We start from the raw sequence: 26,979 nt of genomic DNA, 5'->3' as shown, positions 1-26,979 counted from the left end.
AGCATTGTATCAACATATTCACTTACAGATGGTGTATTTAGGTAGTTATTTGACTGGATATCAGGAGTAAAACTGAAGGTAAAGATTAGAAAAGTAACCAAAATGTTGCTCTGTAAATTAGACCATACCTGGTTGTACTGTGAATATTTATCAAGGTCAGTGGGAGCCATAAGAACTGCTCAAGATCCTTCAAACAGTGAATCCCTGATATCATGAGGGTGTCAGTCAGTTGAAGTGATGGAACAGTACTTAAGAAAAAGTAAATACCTGCCTCCAGGAGGTTTTTAAGACTCACAGGTTCAGATTAAAGCTGTGATACTTGCAGTCTGAAATCAAATGAATGAATATTTATTTCAGTCATTGATTCAAAAAGATTAGTGTGAGTAGTCATCTAACAAATAGAGATAACACACTTTTATATGTTCATACTGATTTGGTTGAAGCCCAAGACTTATTTCTGCCTATCCTGTACAATCCATAATATCACCCCAAACCATCAGCAGTACCAGAAAATAGAAAGTAACAAAAGCAGTTTTTCTGCTTTATACTCCTCATTCTGATTAGGGCCAGAGCACCAACTTGTTTGAGGATAATAATTCTATATTATTATTATTATTATTATTTTTTTTTTTTTTTTTTTATTATTATTAATTTATGTTTTTTTTTTTTTTTTTTTTTAAAGTTATATTTTGGGGCATTTTCACTTTTCAGGACAGCTGAAAGGCAGGAAATGTGGGGAGTAGAGAGTAGGGGAGGACATGCAGTATATGGTCAAAGCTGGAATCGATTTCTAGTGTTTTGAAAGACACAATGTCTAAAAATGATCAAGTGTAAGATCTTATGAATAATTGACACACAAGCTGGAAAGAATTTGGACAAATATCTTACAGTTAGATTTGTACAATCACTGCAAAAAAAATTAACTGTAAATTAAGGTTACAATCTGCACCTGTACAGGTTTGGACATGAGGTTTATTTTATTTTTTTTAATTATTTTATTATCATTTAAAAATATTTATTTCCCTAAAACATGTTTAATGTGAACCACAGTTTGATTTTGCCTTGTAAAACAGGCCAGTACGTAAAAAGAGCTCTGCAGTCCTGTGTAGATGAAAATCTTGAATACAATTTATTCTTTTTAGCTCTTCAGTGTGTAACTTACAAAAAAAAAGACCTGCTTTAGATGGTTTCAGTCATTCCAAATTGTGTTTAAAAACCTTAAAGTATTCATGTTTTTCCTTTAAGGTCATTTCTTCTCTTTTGAATATGGCTTTAGATTCATCACACAGCCTCGCTCCAGTAATTCTGCAGCCGACAACAACCTCAGATCACACTGTATGTGGCTCTCTGATGCCCTCCTTTCCTCTGTGTTCACGTACACAACACACTTTCTGTTTGAAAAAAAAACCAAACACGAAATACACGCAAGGAGAAATACACAAAGGTTTAAAGCATCAAAGCAGGGAGGGATCCTCTACAGGGCTGCAGAGGTGTGTGAGCATTATTCATGATCGCTGCTGTTTGTGTGAAGACGGCTGAAACTGGTCATGTGAGGCATGTCGGCACGCCTCTGAGAGGAGCAGGGAGTCATTGGGTAACCGTTAGCGCGCTCTGTTTTCTGCTCAACCATATGTTATCGTGTCACAGCTTCTCTGAGTGTTCCCACTGGGAGCCTGACACTAAGTCATCTGCTGGGCTCCCACGTGTCCTTCACATCCTGCGTCTCCAGCCACACGTAGTGGTGTTATTATTTGTGCTGTTTAGCCTAACGGATGGTGATGTTTTCAGTAATGATTGACTTGAGCTTGGTTTGAATCCAGCAAGGTTTGAGAGTAAAGGAGCCGTGTGAGTCCAAAAATCAGATCACTCTCGGGGGCGAGGCATGGTGGCATTTTATCACATTTTATTATCACTTCCACATAAAGGAGACAATGGCACATATCTATAATAATAATAATAATAATAATACTTTATTTATATAGCATTAATATATTTTTCAATACAGGTAACAGTGGGTAATGAAAACAAGAAGAAGTGAAAAGCAGAATGAAGCGATAAAAAATAAAATGAAATAAAACTTAAAAACATACAAACTTATAAAACAGACCCTTAAAATCAGAGCTAAAATTAAATAAAATCACACCATAAAAGCTTTCCTGTTAAAATCTTCAGTCTTCAGTAATGACATAAAACACAGGACAGACTCTGCAGGTCTGATCTCCCCTGTCCCCTTTAGTTTTCAGTCGGGTCCTTGGGACAGCCAGCAGAGCACTGCCAGAGGATCTCAGACTGAGACCAGGTGTCTAGGGGGATAAATGCTCAGAGATATAGAGCGGGGCTGGTCCATGTTGTGCGTTAAAAGCATCAACTGTATATAAAATGGACGTCATCTCGCTCGGCTCGAAGTGAGGCCGCCACAAAAACTGCTCCCCCTAGAGGTTGGCTGCAGTATAGGTCAAAAACTCTGTCTCTCCCATTCATTTGAATGGGGCTGCAGTCAAACTTTAAAAAATAAATAAATGTGGTACGAATGTTTCTCACATCTGTATGCTGTGGTGATATGTAGTTATTATTTGACTGTTATGTGTTCAAGGCCTCTTTTTTTCTGAAAAGTTTATTTTTCGTTAGTTATTAGAGGTTTAAAAACAGGGTTTTATTTCTGGGTTTGCTTTGATTGACAGCTGCCGTAAAGAGAAACTCCATAGGACCTTGGGATGGTATGCTGTAGGGCGGAGCTTGTTACCGTGGAAACACTCAAATTCCCTACTCTGGCTAAAGAAAATGTATAAGATGGCAGCTTTCTGGAACGGGATATTTTGGCTTCAAAACCGTTCAATGGGAAAAGGCGGAGCGACGCTGTCCATTATATATACAGTCTATTGTTAAAAGTCAATAAAATAATCTTAAAATCAATCCTAAAATCAACAGGCAGCCTGTGTCGATGAGCTAAAATGGGGGTGATGTGGGCACATGTTTGAGTTCCTGTTAAAAGACGAGCTGTTTGTAGACGGTGGATTGATTTTTGACTGAGACGGGAGGATATAAAAGCGTGAATAAGTTTCTGAAGATCTTTGGCTGACATTAAGGACTTGACTTTTGATTTATTTCTGAGCCGATAAAAACAAGACGGGACAACTTTTTTCACCTGTGGCTCAAAACACAAATTCAGAGGTTTTTAGCTGAGGGATTAACAGTATTTGTCAGTTCCCCTAAATTTGATCCCTTTTTGCTGGGGGGGCCGAACACAACGACTTCAGATTTGTAGTCATTACATTTTTAAAAATTGTCCGACATCTAAGATTTAATTTCTGACAGACAGTTGCGTGTCAACTTTATATCTCACTTCTTCATCATGGGTTCCTATGAATTTTTCTTGGAATTATTTTGGAATCATAAAAAAGGTATAGTCAGGTATAAAAAGAAATAGGCATTAAATATTTATATATTCCTTGAAACCTGTTGTCCTTGTATGTTCACTCGTATTCCTTCATTTTCACATTCAGCTGACCTACTTAACCCTGACAAAACTAAACTAAAGGACCCTCTAGTATTCATTGAAATCATTATTCAGAGCTTAACCACTTTAACACTGTCTCCATTGTGCCTACAATGTGTACCAAGAATAATGTTTAACCAGGGAACGCCAGTAAACTGTGATAAATCTTTGAGAATAAGCATCCACATGATTTCCGTGAGGGAAACGTAGTTGTTAGATCTCAACCAGTAAAAGATTGAGCTCCCTCTTTTATACAATCTAAAAAAGACGACACAGTGATGAGGGTTTGCAAGAAAAGTACAATACTATTCTACCACTCAATGTCACAACTTGACTTTGACATTTCCTCAATAGCAATTCATGTCTGAAATGTTTCTCTTAGCTTTTTAAGTATGTGGTTCCAAAGTAGCAGTTATTGATGTTGCAGTCACTGGTTGATTTCAAGTATTTGCACATCAGTTAAAAAGTGTTTTTCCTTTTATGTCAAAGAAACACTCCAACGGAAATAAATGGCCGACTGGAGTATCATCTGGAGTTGTCTTAATCGCAGCTTTAACATCAACCCTTCCAAAAATACTATGTTCTGATTCTGAATGTTCTGAATTGACATGACACAAACAGTCCAGACTTGTTTTTTGATTTATCCGTCCTGCATGTTAAACACTGTAATGCATTTTATTTATACACTGTAAAAACTCCAAATCTTACCAAGTGAAATTGTCTCATTGTTAGTCAAAATGTCTTCTCCCACTTGATTTAAGATAAATTCACTGAACCAGTAACATTAGAGCGAGATAGAGGGACTTGTTTTAAGACAATGCATCTTAAATATCTTGTTAAGTGAAACAATATTTAAATGATCTTGTTTTGAGTTGTAATTTAGAAGAAACAAGGTTTATTTTACATTTCATACATTTTTCAAGCTGAGATCTTATTTGTAGAAGAGGGATAATCTTGATTTAAGACAAACCCTTTACTTCATTTAAGTAAATGCATTTTATTGGAGAATCTATCAGAAAACAGCTCCATTGATGAAAGAAAGAAAAGTTGTTATTTTAAGGGTGGGTTAGAGTCTTCAGGCACTGTTTCTTCTAAATCAGATAAAAATACACATCCTCAAACTACATGCACACAATGAAACAACTACTTTTGAGCATAGCTGGCTTATCCTAAAAACAACATGACTGAATATTAGTATATCCAGCTCACTATGAGAAGACATTATATCTCAAAATGCTCAAATTAAACTTTGGAATGTTATTTGAAGTACAAGATGGTCTTCAACCTAGAGAAGTGCCGCTATAATACAACTCAAATTAAGGGAAATATATCTCAGATGAAGAAGTTGACATGAAATTTATTACTGCAAAAAATATTTTTTGGAGTGAAAAAATACTAATTGTTAGCATTCCCAGATTATTCTGAGACACTAGCTTTGAAATACTGGTAAAAAAATGTCTGCTAATTTTAAGATCACAGTTTTCTAATTATTACGTCTTATTTTAAGAAATCTTACCAAGCAAATTTTCACTTGTTCTATTGGCAGATCTTTCTGGACACCCAAGGTCACCTTACAATATACCAACAGTAAAAAAAAAAAAAAAAAATACAACAGAATAACAATGCAATTCTAGAAAAAAAAAAGTCATGCTGAAAGTGAAGGTGAAGTCACTCCAGTCCCATAAAGACACATTAAAGTGAGTATACTTGGCGGAAAAGGTGAGTTTTGAGGCTGGATTTCAAGGTGGTGGGAGAGGTGGAATTTTGTACGTGCTGGGGGAGAGAGTTCCAGAGGCGGGGTGCCGAGCGGCTGAAGGCTCTCGACCCCATGGTGGTCAAGCGAGCAGGTGGGAGGATGAGTTGGTTGTAGCTCGTTTTGGAGATAGCAAACAAGCTGAAACTGAAACATGTCAATAGCACTCTGACCCAGCTCGGCAGCACTTCCCGCGGTGCCACCCAGTCTGTCTCAGCATGCTAGTACGCTCCCTCTCTTGTCTGTGATTGACCCCTCGAGGTAAGTGGGTTACTATCCTCTCGTTTACAGTGGCAGTAGGTAACAAGGCGCTACAAGATGGAAATCAATCAAATTAGGCTCAAGAGCCCGGTGTGCGGTTGTGTAACCAACCTTGGTTGTCCATAATCTGTCACAAATGATGACAGAGGAGGGTAATAAGGGAGCATATTCCCACTATCATAGTCCTAGTGAATCCCTGCAGGCAGTAATAGACTGAGCAGTGCACACCCCAAGGAGAGGAGTTCATGTTCAAGTAACAATAAAGGAATAGATTTTAATAGTAGCCTTTCAGTCGACGAGATAGAGGAGGAAATATTATTGTCTGCAGATACATGTAAGTATTTCCCTTTAGATCCTTCCTGAGCCTTTTGTTTCCCCCTCTCTCCCTCTCCACACGTCATTCAGGGTAACCATCGCACAATACAAACCCTGCAAAACAGTCCTGACACTGGTTTTACAGAAATGTGTGAAGATTTTTTAGGTTTCTTTTTCCCTTCCTGCCCTTGTTCTACAAAGTGTAGCCGGCCTGCAGAAACAGAGCTGACAAAGTAAACACAGAGCCTGGAATACCTCCTGTGTGTTATTAGAATCTCTCCTCTGCCATAGCTCACCATTTAGCTCCGGCAATAAAGGAGTGGGGCCCTCACACACACTTTCACTGTGTGTATGACAAAACCTACCAGCTGATAGCGTTCTGGCCTGATATCAGAAAACTACAAGATAAATCACATTGGGTCTAGTGTGTGTGTGTGTGTGTGTGTGTGTGTGTGTGGGTGTGTGGGAGAGGGGAGGTAGGGGCCAATACAATGAAGGTATCGAATTCACTCTGGATGAAGACTGCACTACCGGCACTTTCTACATGAATCTATGCCTGTCCAAGGATCATTTGCCATGGTTAATTTAGTCCATTTGCTCCGACTGTCAATTTCATCCAAGTAATCACAGCGCCCCCAAGAGGCAGATGGGTGTTTTACATCCAGAGAACAAAAGCCTCTCCCTCTCATCTCACCTCTCTCATGTCCTTGTACCTTCCTCCTCTGCTGCTCTCACAGAAGTGCAGATAAAGGACACTTGCCCTATTCCCTCGCGATGCCGTTGTAATACACTGCAGACTTGAAAAGATGTAGTGACGACTTGAAGCAGTGCTCACATCTGTTTACTGTTTTCCTAGTGATGCGTTTCGGGAATTTTGGGCCAAGCGCAGGGAGTTTCGGTCTGATAGCTGAGTTGGCAGTGACACATGGAGGCTTCTCAGGATGCAGGAGAGACACGTCTCCCGAGTCCCCACAGAGACGAGCTCAGGCCGAAACTAATACCAGTTATTGTAGCTGTGCGCCCTAGTTTGCAGTGTGCTCTATCCCATATATCCTTCTATTAGAGTCTGACACATCCATAAGGATGATGGAAGGGCTTTACTTTTTGCAATGCCATTTCCTGCACTGAATTTTAATGCTGGGGAAGGGAAGCTGAACAAGTGTGTTTGATCAAACTCATATGGATGTGAACTGTGTGTTCCAGAGCCGACCATCATCACCACCCAGCCGTCCACGCTCGACATCACTGTTGGGGAGAGTGTGGTCCTGCCCTGTCAAGTAAGCCACGATCCATCTCTGGAGCTCAAGTTCACCTGGTTCTTCAATGAGCAGCTCATCCACTTCGGCAGCCACGGTGGATATTTCGAGAAAGTGGGAGGCGTAAGTCCATAATCTTTGTCGGCTTCTCGGCACCTGCCAGATTCAAGGCCTCTGATTTTTAAGAGGTTGTCATGTTGTGAGAGCTGACAGGTCTCCATTTTGAAAAGAATTCAGATGATACTTCTTTTTTTTATGATTTGAATTGTATTCTTTTTACAAACATTCAAATAAAGACACACAAATAATGTCAATACATTAGAAAAAATAAAAAAAATAAAGACCCAAATAAAACAAAACAAAACACAGAGCAGAACAAACAAACAACAAAAGAAAAAATAAACTCTGGTACTTCTTAAACTTTCAGTACATCGTACTTTAACAGAAATAGAGGCCACACCTCGTTTTAGCAGGAAGGAAATAAAGAGAACAGAAGCTCAGTGTGTAGTAATGACTGAACTTTCTGCCATCAAAATGTAGATTTTGCAGATTTTTTTGTCTTTAATTCTCAACTTTTTTTTTCTTTTCAAGCTCAGCATGTTTCATTAAAAACGACTGTTCGGGGTACCCAGCAATGTCCTGAACAGGCTCCAATGTGTGCAGAACTCAGCTGCCAGGGTTCTCACGCATACTAAGCCCTGGCAGCACATCACCCCCACTTTCATGCGCCTCCACTGGCTCCCTGTTAAGTACCTCATCTCTTATAAACTCCTCCTCCTCACTTACAAATCCCTGCATGCCCTTGCCCCCCAATAACTGGCTGACCTCCTCCACCAACACACTCCATCCCTGAACCTACGGTCCTCGGACCTGGGTCTCCTCTCCATCCCCGGACTAAGCTTCAGACTTTTAGGGACAGAGCATTCAGTGTGGCAGCCCCCACTCTGTGGAACTCTCTCCCTCCTGACATCCGCAGTGCCTCAACACTGGACAGTTTTAAAAAGCAGTCAAAACGCATCTTTTTCTCAAGGCCTTTCCCCGTTAGATAGTGTTATCCCCACCTGCCCCCCAGACCCCCTACCTGACCCTGCGAAGCGACCTTGGGTTTCTTGAAAGGCGCTATAGAAATCCCAGTTATTATTATTATTGGAAGTATTAGGAGTGTTAGACGTGTTAGAAGTCGTTTGTGGCTGAGAGGAACGACTCCATTTCTTGTCTCTATGTTTACTCGAGTAGTGAATCAATCTGAGTTCAGGATGGAGACGAGGAAACCGATACTGGTGTTTCTGACGTGTTAGTTTATATGGCAGAAGAAATGCAGCATTTCAGTACATGTATATAGTGTGACATTTCAAGAAAACCATTACTGATTTATTAATTGATGTTCTTTGATTTTATATAGCCTACAATAAGGATTATTTTTGCTTTAAAGTACTTTATTTCATATCAAGAAGAAGAATCAAGAATCAAGAAAGCTTTATTACCAAGTGAGCTTGCACACACGAGGAATTTGACGTGGTGAATGGAACACTGGTACAGTAAATATAGAAACCTAAACTAATCTTAAAAATACAAAATAAAAATACTATCTGTACAAGGAAATGTATAGAAGTACTTTTAAAGGCATGCATAAGTTCACTTATCCTAAGCCTGAGTGCACATTTTAGTGAATAAATCTAATAATAAGATATGTTATGGAATAAATTACAATATTGCACATGGTTATTGAGGTATTGCACTGGAAATCAAAGTATTGCTCATGTATGTGATATATCACAGGACTCTTTACATGAATGTAAACGGTCTTCAAATTCCCCTTGAGAATGACTCATAAGTCTTGTTTAAGGTTACTCTGCACGACTGACTTTTCTGCCCTTTTCTTTTGTTCAGGTAATAATATGACGCATGTTTCTTCTAAAGCCATCAGCGTGCACCTCTAGCAGCTGTCATCGAGTCCCACCTGACCTCCTTAATACACTTTAAATGATCAGGCTCAGTCTCTGTTCAAAATTAACTACCTCCTCACTAAAGATGTAGTGGCCGGATCATGATCTGATGAGCTGACTGCTCTTCACGTTGTCAGATTCAGTATTTCTGATATTTAGAGGACTGTACGTGACTTCATAATAATCTACTGAAAAGCTTTTAGTTTGTCCTGATTGTTTTTTAACTAATTGTTACTACTCAAATAAGTGGTTCCCTAACTTTTCAGCCCCTGACCCCCAAAATATTGGTGCCAAAGACTTGTGACCCCCACTGTCCCTCAAAGTGATTTAATGTGGCTCCATTAAGCTCCTTTTCTGAAAAATAGCCTACCTATATGAACATGTGTCTGTGTTTCCTGATCTGTTATGAATGAACCTACTGCTACTGATGCTTTTGATAATTAACTGTTCACTAACCCTAAACTTAGGAGACATCTGGCAAAAAGAAAGGAAGAAAACTCATTACAAGGTTTTATTTCAAGTTTAGCTACTATTTTTGTTGATATTATTTACTGTAATGGGTTAAATGTACTATTTTTAGATGACTTTAAAAAACAAAACATTCTGGAATACATCTCACGACCCCCCATCTGTGCCTCACGACCCCCACCAGGGGTCCCGACCCAACCCCTGTTTTAAATGACCTGTTACACATAATGAATATTCAAAAGAACAAAGAATAATGTGGTTTTTGAAGAATACTCATTTCATTACGGCGACTCTGCGCTTCAGCTCCACAAAAGACATTGATTTATTTTCCAAACCCCTTCAGAGATCTCATTGAGTAAAGGTCAAGAGGTGACTCTGAAGATTCATTGGTACATCGATATTATGCTGCTTCTTCTTTTAGCAGGGTCATAATAAATTCCGCCGCAGTGCAGGGGGAATGTTTGTATCAAGTGTATTATTTATGGCCAGAAAATTGCTGCCTGTGGTTTATTTTAAAATGAAATTTACATACACACTGCACCGCACTCAGGCAGCCGCTGTATTCTTTAAAAGGTTCGCAGCTCACAGCTCAGCATGTGATTCGCAGGTTTATTTTTTCCCTAAAATAATTCAAGGCTCTTTCACAAACTGCAGGTGTGAAAGAGAAAAAAAGCAGCACGAGGTTTTGTTCCTGTTTCTCCCATGATTTAGCTTGAGCCTCTCGCAGGGTTTGTTCAGCCTCCCTTATAAATTGCTGTACGTCTGCACTTTCATTGATTTAGCTACCAGCCACTCTTAATTCTCAGTGCCATTACACCACAGAATTTCGCCATGGCTAATTTATTATAAAAGCTGCTCTGCTCTACTCTGATGAAATGATAATGTAGGCCTTGAAATTGCAATTAGAGACAAAATAAAAAGCTCCCTTAAAGAACTAACTATTGAGATCAGGAATCAGACTTCTCCTTATAACTGAAACTACTCTGTAACACAGTCGCATCTGCCTAATGAGCATGTACATTACTAAAGCACAGAGATGTATTTCTGTGTCCTCATCCAAGCAAAGGCTGCTTGAGGTATTATGGGTTTATGTTTTCAAGACACACGTACGTGAGAATGAGCTCTCTGTTCAGCTGGTTCTGTTCCCATGTGGCTGCAAAGTCGGTATTGTTCTTGAATTACAATAGCTGGAGGCTCACCGTGTTGCTTATAGAACCGTGTGTGTGTGTGTGTGTGTGTGTGTGTGTGTGTGTGTGTGTGTGTGTGTGTGTGTGTGTGTGTGTGTGTGTGTGTGTGACTGCACGTGTTGAATGACAGCAGCATTCTGCAGGAGACATTATGATTCGAAATATCCAGCTGAGGCATGCAGGGAAGTACACGTGCGCCGTGCAGACGAAGGTGGACAGCATTTCCATTGCCGTGGACTTGGTTGTCAGAGGTAAGGCTCAGTGACAAACGTCCTCACTATCTTTGCCTCTACTGACGACGCAGGTGCCTATGCTTACCAGTGATTAAGGCTTCAAAACATTTAAATAATTCATTGTTCATTTACTGCTGAAGAAGGACCGGTTTATAAGGGTTTAATGTTTATTGGGGCTGGTTGTGCCTCACTGATGAAGAAATAAAAAGGGTAGAATGAAAAGGGAGGCAAAAAGTAATTTCTATCTTGAAGGTTTAAAGGAAATTTACTGTCTAATTAGACCAAATAGCTCCCAAAGGTTCCACACAGAACTGACTTTGCTACAGTGGCCGCAGGTGCTAAAATCACTGCGACTCTCTCAGGTCTTTCCATCTCCTCCTGATTTACATTCCCTCTCCTCTCCCTTCTCTTCCTCCTTCCTCCATCTGTCTCTCTATCTTTCTCTCCTCTTTGCTGCTTGGCCATCTATCAGGTCCCCCGGGCCCCCCCACCAGCATCCATGTTGAAGAAATCACTGATACCACAGCATCTCTGTCCTGGAGGCCTGGTCCTGATAATCACAGTCCAATTACGGCATACACCATCCAGGCCAGGACACCATTTTCCCTCGGGTGGCAGGCTGTCACCACAGGTAAGCTCTCTCCAACCAGCCGTGGCCTCCTCCAATCAAACCAAGCGGCTGCTCTTCATTTTACTTCGCCTGTACAAATATTGGACATGTTATTTTTACCCCAGGACCAAATTGTTTGCTGTAGTACCAAGATCATAATTAGATAGTCTGGGTGGTCATCTCCGCTTTATAGCTTTGCTTAATATTGCTGGAAGTTTTGTAAATTCAGTCATTACATTTGCTCTATACACAATAAGTTATACAAATACAATAATAAGCTATGTAGAAAATAAATCCATGGTTGAAGTCCCCGGAGATCAGGAAGAGGGCACTCTGGTGGTCTGTCTGGAGTCTGGCTATGGTGGTCGGGAATATCCTGATGCAGCCACATTTCCGTGAAGCACACCATGCTGCATTCCTGAAACTCCGTCTGACTCCTGGCTAGTCCTGTTAACTCATCCATCTTATTAGCCAGAGATCTCACATTGCCCATGATGAGAGAAGAGAGACATGGCGTCTATCTCCTCTCCATAAACCTCCGTCTCCTTATACCAGCTCTCCTCCCTCGTAGCTTTATGTCTCCTCTTCCTCCATGCATCCTAAATCTCCAGAGTACTGCAGGAACATCTAGCGGTTCGGCCGATGAGCCGGCCGACTTCAGCTCAACCAGCTGAACATGGGTAAAAACAAAAACAAAGCGGGGTTGGACATGGTGTAATCTCAGGACCACTTTTTGAAGGTCTCCACCTGATCCTGGATTCAAACCTGATCAGTTTGGTCTCATTATTGAGAAGGACTCAGAGGTTTGTTTTAGAAGTGGCTAAATTAAATCACCACTGCTGGGATATCACTAAATTGAATGAGCATGTGGTCTGGTATATGACACCCCTACTGTGAGGGATGCTTCAAACACAATCAACAACCCTGCATCTTTCCAGTTAGGATATTTGGTTGACGGTGATGGCTTTTAATGGAATACAAACTACTACTACTATGTCCCATTTTTGCCTGAAATATAAAATGATAGCAGCTTTGTAGAAAATATCAATAAGATTATATTACTGTAGTAGAAGCTGATACAATATTAAAGGCGTCACACTTGGCTAAGAGTCAAGTCTTTTAGTTTGCATACACTTCACATACATAAATCAATCAATCAATCTTTATTTGTATAGCGCCAAATCACGACAAACGTTATCTCAAGACGCTTTTACAAACAGAGCAGGTCTAGACCACTCTATGTCAAATTATGAACAGAGACCCAACACCAAGACCCGGTAAGACTCAGTCTTACCCCACCTTAATCCACCATGAGCATTGCACCTCACAGTATTTAGCTAGTTACAGCGGCAAGGAAAAACTTACTTTAACAGGCAGAAACCTCCAGCAGAACCAGACTCATGTTAGACAGCCATCTGCTACTTTCCAGACCCAACTCGGTCGAGGCAGATGGCTGACTAGGCCTCAGTTGAGGTAGTCGTTACAAGCAACACTAAACACCAGCTGCAGTCCTTAGCCATGCATACCAGTGTTGTGTATGGAGATCTGTTGGCTTATAGTTCTACATGGTCTTGGCTAAGTCCTGGATTACTAGATTTATCCATCAATCAAACTTTATTTATAAAGCGTCAAATCCCAACAAACGTTCTCCTCGGACTCTTTCCAAACAGAGCAGGTCTAGACCTTACTCTATGTTCTATTATTAACAAAGACCCAACATCAAGACAGGATAATATCCAGTCCCATTTTACAGACAGGACTCAGTCTGATCTCATCTTAATCCACCATGAGCAGAGCACTTTGCAGCATTTAGCAAGTTACAGTGGCAAGGACAAACTTCCTTTAACAGGCAGAAACCTCCAGCAGGACCAGACTCATGTTAGACACACATCTACTGAGACCGTGTTGGAGAGAGGGATAGAGGGAGATGAAGAGAGAGAGAGATGATAGTGGTGACAAGGATAGTAGTAGTTGTTGGAGCTGGAGTCTGGATCTTTCACAGCAGCAGGCCGTCTACGAGCTGTGATGTCTTTTTGTGTCCCAAAAACTGAGGCTGCTATTTTTAAATTGTTGTAAGACTGCAACAACAGTTAATTAATTGATTTATCAAGTGTGTGATTTATTGACATTTTATTGGACTCCAAGCGATACTGCAACATGGATCTCATCACATTGATGAAGCTTGCTGCCAAAGCTACAACTTGATAGCACCTTGATCATTTGTCTCTTACATCACCCTCTGATCGGGCCTCTAGCCCTCATGCTTCAGGAGGATAATGTGCATTTATCCCATATAGTATATCTTGTCCTATTGCTATATTTGTGAATTAAGGACACCTTGATTCAATATATCTTTACTGGTCTCATTGATTTACCACATCAGGATCAGGATCATTTATTTCAAACCAAACTGTGCTGTGACCTTGCAGGTAGACAGAACCTTTCTGCAAGGTAGACATAAATACAGAGCTCCTCCAACAACAACAACAACAACAACAGCAACAACAACAAAAGCAACAACAACAAGCACAATATGAATAATAATTGCAATTTCAGATGACATGGTCTTTGTTTTCAGTATATGGTGAAATGCAGTGATTTTGATGTAAATGTGAGAAAATGAACACACTGCCATGTCACACAGTGCAGGTTAACAGTCTTGCATTATTTATTTGGAACCTTTCTTTGTTTCTCTTAGTCAGTGTGTGCATTAATGTCCTTGTGGGTAATAATATTGTCCAGTGTTTGTTTGCAGCTGATGCTAAAGCAGCCACACATACACATGCAAAACACACAAACACAAAGTTCCTCCATACTGAAGGAGCCACTCTGTGTGCTTTGTGCCAGTTCCTGAGGTGGTGGGGGGCCATCGGCTGACAGCTACAGTAATAGACCTGAGCCCTTGGGTGGAGTATGAGTTTCGAGTCCTGGCAAGCAACACCATTGGGACTGGAGAGCCCAGCAAGCCATCCAAACAAGCAAGGACAAAAGGGACCTGTATGTACTGCATGAGACAGAATTCCTTTACCTCTTTGAGCAGTGTATGTCATGGTTGTTTGTTCTTCCCTTTGAAAACACAAAGAGAATAAGTCATATTCTAAAAACTTGTTTTAAAATATTAAAACTATTAAAACTACTCTCATATCAGCTCATGAAGTATGATTAGGGTTGCAAAGGGGTGGGAAATTTCTGGTTAATTTCCGGAAAGTTACAGGTAAATGTCCATGGGAAGTTAAGCTGGGGAATTTTGGAAACTTTCCATGGGAATTAACTGGGAATTTATGAGAATTAACTGGTAATTGAGGGTAATTTAATGGAAAGGTATCATATTCAAGCATAAATATTTGTTTTGTTATAAGCAGAAATCCATCCAAAATACAATAAAAAAAGATTTATTAGTCAGTAGAACTTTATCAAGTGTTAAATATTTGATTGAACAATCAATTATTTCATTGAAGAACAAAAACATGAATGTTGAGTTAAATAGTACTCATCCCCCCGACCCAACCCATTCAAAAATTAACAAAAATGCAATCCCAACAAAGTCCCATTCAAAATGTTAAATGAAAAGAGCCCCGCTCCCTCCAACAAAGTCCCATTCAACATGAAAATAAAAAAGCATCTTCCCTCAAGCTTCTCAAGCCAAGTCTCTGCAGGATTCTAGAAATCATCTGTGCATGTGAAGGAGGAATGCACAGTGCATGTAGGGAACGTGGTCTCAATAGCCCTGCAGTAAGCATTGTGCTATGTGCATGTGATTGAGGAATAGCATAGATAATCAACTGTACTTGCGTGAAATCTGGTTGTTTTAGTCAGGATTATGCTAAAATATATTTTCCCCAACTATATTTAAGTTCCCTATTTAGAGCCAACCTTCAATTTAGTAAATTCCTTGTTTATTCCTGTTTATTCCCATTGAAAGTTTCCAACTTTGAAAATTCCTGGAATTGTGCAACCCTAAGTATGATACAACCAGGAGACAGCTTAGCATCAAGACTGGGAAACAAGAGGAACAGCTACCTCTATCCAATATTAACACCAACTAACTAACTATTTTTTTTAGTGTCAGAATGATCAACTATCTGAAGTACATAACTCAATGAAGAGGTATTCATATCATTTGGTTTCTTCTCTTTATATATACTTCTTTCAGGGCTTTAGTGAGTGCTCCCAATCATCTTGTCAGACTTTTGACAAAAGAGTAAATAAAGCATATCTTGAAAACCATAAAGAAGACCTCAATCTTAGATTTTGCTAAAAGGATTGATAATGTAAAATATATATGAGAATATTAACAGTGCCTGGAACCACATTTGTTTCTCCCTGTAGAGTTAGAGGCACGTTCCATGAAGCCTATTTTTATAAGACAGATTGTGCAAAGACTGGATTAAGATAGTTTTTCAGCTAAGTAGTGTGATAACTTGAAGTCTAGTATTATGGCACTTGAAAAGGCACCAGACTTTTCAGATAGTAGATCTGGTGTTGGTCAAGGTCGGTTCTGTACCAAAGCACTGAAAACCACTTCATCTGTGAGATTTTGTTTGGAAGGATTTCTGACTTCTGAATTTCAGATGTATACACAAAAACTTTTTCTCTTCGTGCAGTTTGAAAGCAGCAAAATGATAGCATGTGCCTTCTCAGGGTTATGTGAAGTCAACAGGGCTAAGCTGATCTGTCTTCTTCCTTCAGCGCCGAAGGTCACACCAGCTAATGTGAGTGGAGGCGGTGGCAGTCGCTCGGAATTAGTCATCACATGGGAGGTAAGCAGGCTTTCTCTAGACCCTTCGCCCATGAAGGAGGGAGCCAGACGCCATTATTCTCTTTGTATCTGGGCCTCTGTTTCATTAATAATAGCTGAACGCCTTAATGTATGGCATTTCGTTTTTGAGAACAGAGAGGCAATAACTGCCGCTGTCACCCTAGGGAGAGAAAAAGTGCTTTTGAGGTTTCAATAAGATAATTAAACTCAATGGTTCCTCGGAGTTCCAACTTATTACAGATTGTTTTTCCATCTATTGTTCTTCTTTTCCTTCTATTAAATAAAGCTTTCACTACCAATCCAACTTTAACAGCTTACAATTATGCAGCTCCTAAAAGTGTCAGTGTCTGCTGTGAAACATTAAAGAGAACTTGTGTTGATGTTTCAATATGTAAGAGTTCAGTCTAAGTCCAACTTCTCCTTAACAATGTCATTATTTAGCCTTGCCCCTGAAAGTTCCCTGAGGTACTTTAGTTTTGACATAAAAGAGAGAGCAGAGCGTTCATCTTTTTGTTCTAACTTTTAAATTTAACTTTTGGCCCGAGGTTGACTGTGGTAAGAAAAGCCCTGAGATCATTTTGTTTAATAGGTTTGATCTTGGGCAAACTGAAAAACAAGCAATATTCAAACCCATCAGCTGTCTTCTACTGATACTTCAGCCTCTGGAGGTGATTGTCAACCCTTCGATCTGTCAGCATAGCCAGGCAATTAGCGACAAAGGCTTTACAGCCTCGACTTCCTTCTCCATGCACGGCCAATGTTTTCAGTGAGACTTGCATCTTTAGAAATGAGTATTACCCAGGGACTTCCACCAGATTCCTGTCCGGTCCATCTCAGATCTGCTACAGTCCAGCTCTGTGCTCTCTTGTCCGTCAACACCCACAGGTTGCATTTACAGAACGCAGCATGGAGACGGACCGCCGGACAGCTGGAGTCATGTGACCGAGGTTTTCCGGCGGCAATCACTGAATCAAGGATTCTCCTCCTCCTCCTCTCCTCATCCATGTTTTTTTCTGGTCCTCTGAAAACCTCTGACCTGTTGACTCCAGGCCTGGCTCCGCTCATCATGACGATTTGTTGTCATAGTGGAGTTAGAAACTATCTAACAATAACACAGAGTGTTTTATTTTGAAAATTAACCGGATGTTTTCATTTTGTTTTGGTGCTTGACTTCCTGTCCCGCTCCATCTGCTCTGTTGAGATTGATGCGTCCTGCTCTGGCATCCGGAAAAAATAGAAGTCTTGTGTATCTGATCCATTGCATTCCGACCTGCCGGATCAGAGACGCAGCCAGTACGCAATGGAGTGGATCCAGTGGGAGTTGTCAGATTGACTAGAATAGAAACCAATCGGTGCTGTAACGAATCAGAGACGGACCAGACACGAATCTGGTAGAATTTAATCGTAAGAGGTGATTTCTAAGAGCAGATTGTTAAATTCACTTGCATGGAGAGTTCTGTTTGAGGCAAGCGGCAAACTCCGGTCTTAAAATATGAAGCCCATGCAGAAGTATTATAAACTGCAGTTCATTGAGCGTCCACTTGAGGCTGGCTGCAAAAAACACCGGAAACCACATACACACCCATTCAAAGAAGACGATCTTTACAGCAGAAATAAACATGTTTACAGGCTGGTTCAAAAACCAGCTCCGGTCTGAATAGCTCGTTGCTCTATTAGCAAACACTGTACGAGGTCGAATTTTTTCTAACGTGATGGTTCAGAAGATATCAAGATTACAAGTTTTACCCATTTAAGGACATGACTGACTTGATTGACAGGCAGGCACCATGTAGCTGTTAGCGAGGAGGCTAAAGGCTGCCTCTTTACGTCACACTAGCTCGACAGAAGTTTGTTTGAGTTCAACATTACCAATATGGCTCCTGCAGACGATTGGCTTCAAAACAGTGCTTCAGAAAAAGATGGGTGACGTCACGGAGACTACGTCCATTATTTATACAGTCTATGGTTTATAGAGACTCACTGAAGCTAAACTATCATTAGCTGAAATGAAGCGATCCCAGCCTCTTTGCTCTATGGAAAAAAACACAGACTTTATTCAAGTAAACGAGGGGTTCTCAACCTTTTCAAGTTGCGACCCCCAACAGTAAAGGCTGATTTATACTTCTGCGTTGAATCACGACGTAACCTACGACGGAGGTCTGCGTAGCTCCCCTACCTACGGAGAGGCCTATGCACATAGCTGACGTTCACCTCCTCCAAAATGTTACTACTCATAGAATCGACGCGGACCACAAGCCCCATGATTGGTCCGCTTGGTGGCATTGCATTTACAGTACATCTGGGATCCCCTCTCATCGTGCGTGTATTTCATCTCTTCCTCTCTATTCTTCATGCCATCATGTCTGTATGATAAACAGCAACATGCATCAGCTGTAAGGCAAGGCAAGGCAAGGCAGCTTTATTTGTATAGCACATTTCATACACACGGGCAACTCAATGTGCTTTACATTAAAACATTAAAAGCATTGGAAACATTCAGACAAGCATAAAAGAGCACTATTAAAATGACAAATATAATTAAACATAAAAGAGAAGAGGATAATTAGAATAAAAGTAAATTTAAAATTTGCATTTAAAGTGATTTAAAGATTAACATAACACGCTTTGAATCTCTGTGGAAAAGTAAACAGAGATTGTAGCTGGGCCGGAAGCAGGCGACCGGCTATCAGAGAGACCACACTGCCCTCAAGCGTTTTGGCGTAGAATTGCTACGTGACACGGACACATCGACGCACAAGTATGTGGTGCTTATGTCAACGTCAGCCCCTGCTGCTTAGGTGCGACGCAGAAGTATAAATCAGCCTTAATATGGTAGGTGTTTGTAGCCTCGCCCCGTGTAGTCACAGAACAGCCTGTGTGTGAATACCGTGGCAGTGTGAGCCATCACCTTCAGCTGTCATGCAGCGAACACTCTGCTAAAACAAATGATGTCACTGGTACAGGCAATGTAACATTAATGCCATTATCCAGTCAAAACAATGTTCTTTCACTTTTAATATGTCGTGTTTTTAGTCCACAATCATCTGGTCAGGACCCCAAGGTGGAGAATCACTGCAGTAAACAGCGCTGATAAGTTCTGCGTGTCTTCATTCTGCAGATTCTGTAGAGAGAGAACAGTATTTAAAGTCTTTTGTTCAGTGTCCTGGTCTTGGCCCTGATACTGGCACCGAAGGAAAACTGCAGTGAGGCTTTAAGTGGAACAGACCATGAAAGAGACATACAGTGCAACATACTGAGAGAAATGGAAATAACAGCAAATACATGAACGCTGTATATCCAACACAAACGTGCACATTGTCTCTATTAAATAGAAAAAGAGAGCCACGCTGTTTCAAAGTGAATACATATATTTTTAATCCAATCGACTGAATCAACACACTAAGACGCATAATTACATTTTAAATATGTTATCTGGAAATAGAAATAAACATCAAATTAGGGAGGTGGGTGTTTGATATTAACATTGCTACTGTGAGATCAGAATATTACATTTATATTACATTTTTTTGTACAGTTATGTACAAAATAGCAATTAATCTAATTGTTAGGAAAACAAAATGATGTGTTTTAAATCTGCTTCATTAAAAAGATTTAGAACTGAGTGACAACAAAGAAAGAGAAAGGAAATGTAGACAAGTCATTCAACTTGTGATGATATTTTGGAATAACTGAATAAGAAAAGTAAGAAAAATGATTTAACAGAAACATTTGTAAAATCTGAAAGAGTTAAGTAAGAGAATCACAAGTAACTCACTATGATTCTCTTGTTTCCAATAATATCCAGAGTAAGTGTTTTCATACAAGCAAGTATCTGTCAGAGGACTGGAGTGAAACGAGTGGTTTTATCCACTGGAGTGAGTCTGCAGCTTCACATGATGGAAGCATGTTATCAGTGTGGACAACATGTTGCTGGTACGGTATCATGCTCGGTGCACTGTAGTGTGTCGGGAAGCAGCTCTTCTGTGCTCAACATGTCAGATTTGATGAAAAGCATCAACTCTGAAGTTGAAAATGATGCTTTTGGTATTTAGGTTTTAAAATGTTATGTACACTTATTCATTAATAACTCATCAGTCAAATATCATGCAAGTAAATGCTAATTAGTTAAAAACACAAGATTAGTACAACCACTTCTTAAGAGGAGAATTTTAATTAGTTGTTTCTCCTGCAGCCGGTCCCAGAGGAGCTGCAGAACGGAGCAGGGTTCGGCTATGTTGTGGCCTTTCGACCCCATGGTACAACTGTGTGGATGCAGGCTGCGGTGCCGTCTCCTGAAGCATCCAGATATGTCTTCAAAAATGAGAGCATCCAACCCTTCTCGCCTTTCCATGTGAAGGTTGGAGTTTACAACAATGAGGGGGAAGGGCCCTTTGGACCTGTCACAACTATCTACTCTGCTGAGGAAGGTTTGTATGATCATGTGTCACACACGCCCTGTTATGGAGTAACAGTTCTGCTCTGGCACCATAAATTCACTAATACATGAATGGATCCATTCAGGGGCTAAACATCCGTTATCTTGTAGCTAGCATTCCTATATCAGCACTTGCAGATGTCTCCCTCGTACTTTTCTCCCTCTGTTGTTCGGATGAAAGAAACAGCTTTGAAACTGTTTTTTATGTTCCCTCCTAGAGGGTCATCAAAGCTCAGTGCTTCTGAAATCATTCAGAGTCTTTATGCTTTAATTCCAGAGCCTGGCCGAGCGCCCACCAGGGTCCGTGCTAAGAGCCTCTCTGCATCTGAGATTGAAGTTTCTTGGAAAGCTCTGCCTTGGAATGCCAGCAAGAAAAGAGTGCTGGGATATGAGGTGAGCTACACTGAAATACTCTGTGTGCTTTATTTTGATGCAAATGTGTGTGCACCCATGCACACGCACATGGCACCTAAAGCTGTTGAATCTTGTTCTCCTCTATTATTGATGAGCTTTTCAGGCTCATGCACCACCTTGATGCCCAAAGACATAATAGGTTGCTTGCATGCATAATGGTCCTGCCTAGTCCCAGGCTGTGGGTTTAGTAGTGTTTCTCTTGTTGTTTACCTAAGTACTGTAACCACCCTGATTAGCGTACTGATGCAATACTCCAAGGAATAGAGTGTTTAGCTTCTAATCCACACAACAAAGCAGTTTCAGACACTGGCTTTGTGCTCAGTTAGGTCTTGTCATTTTAATTCTGCTCATTACTGAAATCCAAGATGTGAATAAAGGCGCATTTTCATCCATGAAATACATAAAGTGCCTGAATAATAAATTGTTGACCACTCAAAGTCAACAGAGGAGCTGGGCCTGAGCAAACCATTCCTGTGAGGAAAGACAAATTATATTTGTGCTGTCAAGCGTGCCTGCTATTTCAGCCCTGACAGGCGGGGTGACAAAGAAAATCTGTTATCAGTGAAAGTGGATGTCAGGGGATTTTGTGAGATTCTTCTTCTTCCTCTTTTTTTCTTTGCATATTTGACCTCAATCTTTACCACATAACTTAAACCAGGACACATGTCTGATGCACAAAAATGAGGCACGTGACTCATGCCGAGCAAAAGCCACATGAGGTGACATGCTGTTAAAGCTTGTTTTCAGACCTGCTCACACCTTCCAGCCAGTTGAGTGCACATCTCCCTGTTTCTAGTTTGCAATTCATTGACAGGGTGTAACAGAAAGCTTTTAAGGTGTCTGTGCTGCTCTCTGCGCTCACGTCTGTCGTTCTGCCCTGTTGCTTTTCAGCTGAGGTACTGGAGTAGAAGTGAAAAGGAAGACACTGCCAATATGCAAAGGACCGTAGGAAATCAAACGTCGACTATTATCCGTGGGTTGAAAGGCAGTACCACATATTACGTCTCTGTGAGGGCATACAACACTGCTGGGGGTGGGCCTCCCAGCTCCACTGTTAACGTCACCACCAAAAAACCACGTAGGTGTCCCATCTATTTATAACTGAATGTCATTTTGTCACTCTTCAGCTTTTATTTAAGGTGAACACTGTGTTTTCCTCCTCTCAGCTCCCAGTCAGCCACCAGTTAAAGTGACGTGGAACACATCAAACTCCAAGATTATATTGAACTGGGAACAGGTCAGGGCTCTGGAGAATGAGTCAGAGGTCACCGGCTACAAAGTAAGAACCCTGTGGCTTGCTTTATCAGGAAATTGTGTTTGTTTCCCTGGCCTCTGTGTCTGACTTTTGATTTGACATCCTCAGGTGCTGTACAAGAAGAATCAGCACAGCCGCCCCAACGTCATGGAAACAAACACGACCTCCATCGAGCTGGCTCTGCCCACTGATGAGGATTATATCGTACAGATAAAACCCTTCGGAGAGGGAGGAGAAGGCAGCAGTAGCAGGCAGATCACCATCCCGAGGATCCCAGGTCAGTGGAGAGCTAGTAAGTGCCTCCATAGTGGCTCAGCTGAATAATCCTCTCCCCTGCTGCTGTCTTAGCTTTCAACACATCCAAAAGAACAGATAGCACCATGAATAATGTGCTACATGTGACATTTGTATAATTATGTCCTCCAGTTGACACCTTAAAGTTGAGCAGTTACTTAGAGTGCCTTCTCATTGTGCTGCTAGAATAATAACTTTTAGAGATAAATGCTTTATGGTGATTACTGGAACAGTCTCAATTGAGGAAATGAAACTCCAAAAGCCTGTTATTTCATCTTTTAGAGCAAACTAACCAGTAGTCATGTTTCTTTTTAATACTCTTCCAGGCCCCAACGCAGTCGGCTCAGCGTCCAAGGTCTCCACTCTGTCAGCCCTCAGTACAATAGCACTGTCTTTCACAGCACGGACATCTTTATGACAAACAGCTTCCAGCAGACGTTGAATCTGATGTGCAGACAGCTCAACAGAGGAATGCAAACACAGCCCGCTCTGGTGTGACTAGATCCATTCATTTAGATTTTAGCCGCAGAAGGAAGATGCTGACGAAAAAGGAAAAAATACACCATTGAGATGACAGAAAAGGACTCCCATTCAGCACCCATGCTAAGTAAAGGGGATTGACTGATGTCGCGACTATGTTGTTACCAAAGCAGCTTTCATAAGAAAAAAGAAAAAAGTCTTAAATGCATCTTTTTGTATGTTAAGCTTTTATAGATTTTTTTCATAGTTAATTTGATGTTGGTCTGGGCTTTCTGGGTTAGAGAATAATTAAGTGTGTGACAAACAACATCATCAAATATTCCAGTCTGGAGGTTTGGGATCTGATTGGACAGTGCACCTTTTGTCTTTGAGAATAGGGTAATACTTGTAACTTAGGTTGTAACACCACAACAGCTCTTTCTTGTCTTAAATGAGTGACCTAATAGGCTTACTGTTATCTCTTACATCTCTGCATTTCTGCAATATTTCAATCAGAGGACTGCATTAGGTCTTTGTTTATATCAGTCATTTACAAGTGCTGCAAGTGAAGAGAGCTTTTCAAATCATATATTCCCAGACAGCAGATGCTAAAGAGTTCATGTTTGCGAATCTAAAAAAGCTGGCTGACTAATGCTCGTGCAAAGTGGATGAGATAGATTGGAAACTTCTTTCCAATGTGTTAAATCTGCAAGACAACACTATATTATCTTTGGGTTATCCTCCTGTTCACTGGCACTAACTACAAAAACAAAAACAAAAACAAGAAGTCTGAATATTTGTCCAAACTTTCTTAATGCAATACTCAAATACTATCTGTGTGTATTGTGTAACCACTGCTGTCCATACTGGCCCTTTGAAACATGACTTCACTTTTTAGGACAGGGGACAAATCCAGTTGGTGTTCCGTGCAAAACTTTTCTCTTCAGGCCGAAGCTTCTATGAGGCTGTAACTGTATTCCAAGGTTCTCCTCTCATGAAATCCTCATTCTCAAAATGCTGCTATGCAGCAGAGTGATTTATCCTGGTACTTCAATGTCAGGTTGTTACTGGGATAGCAAACCTCTGCACTACAAAGATACCCGCTTGAACTTGCTAACGGGGGAATACTGCAGCTTCATATTAGCTTCTGCTGAACTCCAGATATCAATTTTGCACATAAGGAAGACTGTAAATGACATTATAATTGCACTCAGCTTGGATCGCTTCAGGGCCACTAAGGACAGATGTAATGGATACTACTACCAATAGCTTCACTGGTGTCAGATAGCCTGAGATAAAGGAAAGAACGTGTTAGCATGTCCAGTTTTTACAGCCAGTTTTCTTGTGGAAGGTGACCAAGAACTTCCAGAAATTCAGACTCCCAGAAGCCCTTTGAGCTCGCTGTCTGAAACAGCACCAAGCTGTACTGGAGAGCACCTCCCCTGAGTTCCTCTAGCTTGGTCATTGGACCGCTCCGGGGACTGGACCCTTGTGGCTGTCTCATGCTCCTCTTCTTTCAGTTAGCCCTGTGTTTAGAGCTATTCTTTGCCTTCTGTGTGCCTCATCATATGTTCAAAATCCTCAGGTCCTTAAAGAGCCTTAACTTATGTGTATATCAAGAACATTAGAAACATAGAACTATAGAGCAGCCGCAGTGATGTTTACATGCTGCTGTGTTGATGCATACTGTATGTGGTGGGGTCACTATGATTAGTTTGGATGGCATTCAGCTGTTTTGCATGGATTTTGGCAATATATGAGGGCCTGGTGCATTTTTATATGTGTGTATTCCTAATAAAAGACGATGCTGCTGATCTTTTTCTTTCCCATTCTCTTTTAATGCCATGTGGGCGTGCTGTGCTACAGAGGTACAGTGCAGTCTGTATGTAGCTTGTAATCCAGTGAAGTAGTTTGTACTTTAAAGGGAGGTGTGCTGTAGGCTACGGAGTCTTGCTCAGATGCAAGAAATGCATCAAGAAATGTGTAAAATACTGTTTTTGTACACTTCAAATCATTTATATAAAAGAACCTTTCTAAAGAGATGATTTACTTTATGTTTTTATGTAATGACTTTGTTTCATACTGTAGGTAACTGTTGCTCAGCATGACTGTGCGTCCTCTCTATTCTGTCCATCTGCAAACAGACTGAATGGCTTTAGGAACATGCAAGTCCATGCATCTGATAGGTTTGTGTATAGGCCTACTGTATGTGCACCATGATATCTGAACCATGATCAGCCCTGTGTCTTTGCTTCTGTCTCAGTCAGCCCCTCTGAAATGTACTACTGGTCTACCGTCCATATACGCTCTACATGCGAGTTTCCTCTGTTGCTATTTGTTGTTTATACTGTGTTAATAAAGATTATTGATTTATACAAGCAGGCTCATTCAGCTCTGTTGGAGTGTGTGTTCATTATAGATGATCAACACAGAGGAGGAGTATTCTTCTGCTGGTCAGGACAAAGTCCACGTCTTCATGACTGAAGTCAAAGTATAGATCCTCCTGGTCAAACATTACTCCAATACAAGTGAAAGTTGTTCAGTCAGATTATGACTTAAGTTAAAGTCCTGGAGTACTTTCTTTTAAAAATACTGAAGTATTCAAAGTTCTTTTTAAAATATCTCTAAAAGTATTTTCACAAAGCATGAGTGCAGTCAAGAATGCATGGGTGAACATTCTGCTCCGTTCTGTTTATCTAGAAAACATGATTTCATATCTAAAAAGTCTACCATGAAACATAAACTAAGTTACTACAAGCACAGACAAGTTTACATGTTCATCTGGAATCAAAGCAGTGTGTTAGCTCCAGACCTCCACATGCTTTCTCAGGTTAGATGCTGATGTTTTGTAGGCTGTGATGAAGTTTGTGTGGTGAACAGATCAGAGATTTACAACAATACAAACAATCATTCTGCATTTCAAAACCTCAAACATGGGTTTAAAATATGGCCGTGGTGCTCAGGTAGAGAATCATCATCCTTCTCAGTCATAGCCATCATCACCACGACTAAATGAACGACTGATCTGAAGAACGTTTGATCTACGCTCAACCGAGGTACGGTTACACCACTGAGACAAACCAAACACAAGTGCACCGACAGTTTACAGTCTTTGGGATCTGATTTCAGAAAAGAAAACTCATCAGCTGACTTCAAAGATAAAGTAGTGAGTAACTAGAGCACTGATAGAAATGTAGTGGAGTCAAAAGTATGATATTTGTCTTTCAAATGTAGTAAAAGTAAAAAATTCCCCCCCAAAAAATAATACTCTAGTAAAGTACAGATACTCAAAACATGTATTTAAGTACATTTACTTTGTTACTGTCCACCACTGTGAATGACAGACTGTATCTGGATTTTACAGGATGATGCTGATTTGCATTGGGAATAAAATTATGGAAGCATTGGTATGAAACACTTATTATAGATCCAGTCCCAAAAATACTGTATCATATCTTTCCCATAATTCAACATTAATTCAACTTTATAAAGTTATTTTTAAGGCATTTTTGTCTTCATTGGTTAGGACAGCTAAAGAGAGTCAGGAAATGTTGGGATTAGAGAGTAGGGGAAGACGTGCAGCAAATGGTCAACTTGCAAACCTGTGACCTCTGCAACAAGGACTGTAGCCTCTGTTAGATGGGGTGTAGGCTTGAATCGCGAGGCCAACGGTGCCCCTATTTGACCTTAAAGACGCAGATCCTTGAAACTGCACATCCTGTATCACTATCACCGCTCCCTCTATCTCTTATTCTCCTCTATCCCTCTTTCCAACTCCAACACTATCTCAGCAGATGTGTGTCTAACATGAGTCTGGTCCTGCTGGAGGTTTCTGCCT

General features: G+C 40.6%; 1 protein-coding gene across 1 annotated transcript in view; it reads left to right on the top strand.

Moving 5' to 3' along the window:
- The window catches only part of LOC117819604 (contactin-4-like), a 184,149-nt gene extending 158,630 nt beyond the window's left edge, over positions 1 to 25,519 (top strand). The window contains exons 12-22 of the mRNA XM_034693060.1: positions 7,029 to 7,204; positions 10,813 to 10,933; positions 11,388 to 11,546; positions 14,373 to 14,522; positions 16,215 to 16,285; positions 20,477 to 20,711; positions 20,997 to 21,112; positions 22,025 to 22,211; positions 22,300 to 22,412; positions 22,497 to 22,665; positions 23,009 to 25,519. Of these exons, the coding sequence (XP_034548951.1) occupies positions 7,029 to 7,204; positions 10,813 to 10,933; positions 11,388 to 11,546; positions 14,373 to 14,522; positions 16,215 to 16,285; positions 20,477 to 20,711; positions 20,997 to 21,112; positions 22,025 to 22,211; positions 22,300 to 22,412; positions 22,497 to 22,665; positions 23,009 to 23,100 (1,589 nt within the window). The 3' untranslated portion in view covers positions 23,101 to 25,519. The remainder of the gene's footprint in view (positions 1 to 7,028; positions 7,205 to 10,812; positions 10,934 to 11,387; positions 11,547 to 14,372; positions 14,523 to 16,214; positions 16,286 to 20,476; positions 20,712 to 20,996; positions 21,113 to 22,024; positions 22,212 to 22,299; positions 22,413 to 22,496; positions 22,666 to 23,008) is intronic.
- The last annotated feature ends 1,460 nt before the right edge of the window (positions 25,520 to 26,979 follow it).

This window comes from Notolabrus celidotus, chromosome 1, assembly GCF_009762535.1.
Source record: "Notolabrus celidotus isolate fNotCel1 chromosome 1, fNotCel1.pri, whole genome shotgun sequence".
NCBI lineage: Eukaryota > Metazoa > Chordata > Actinopteri > Labriformes > Labridae > Notolabrus > Notolabrus celidotus.
The sequence above is the reverse complement of the archived record's forward strand: the minus strand, read 5'-3'. Positions and strand labels throughout refer to the sequence as shown.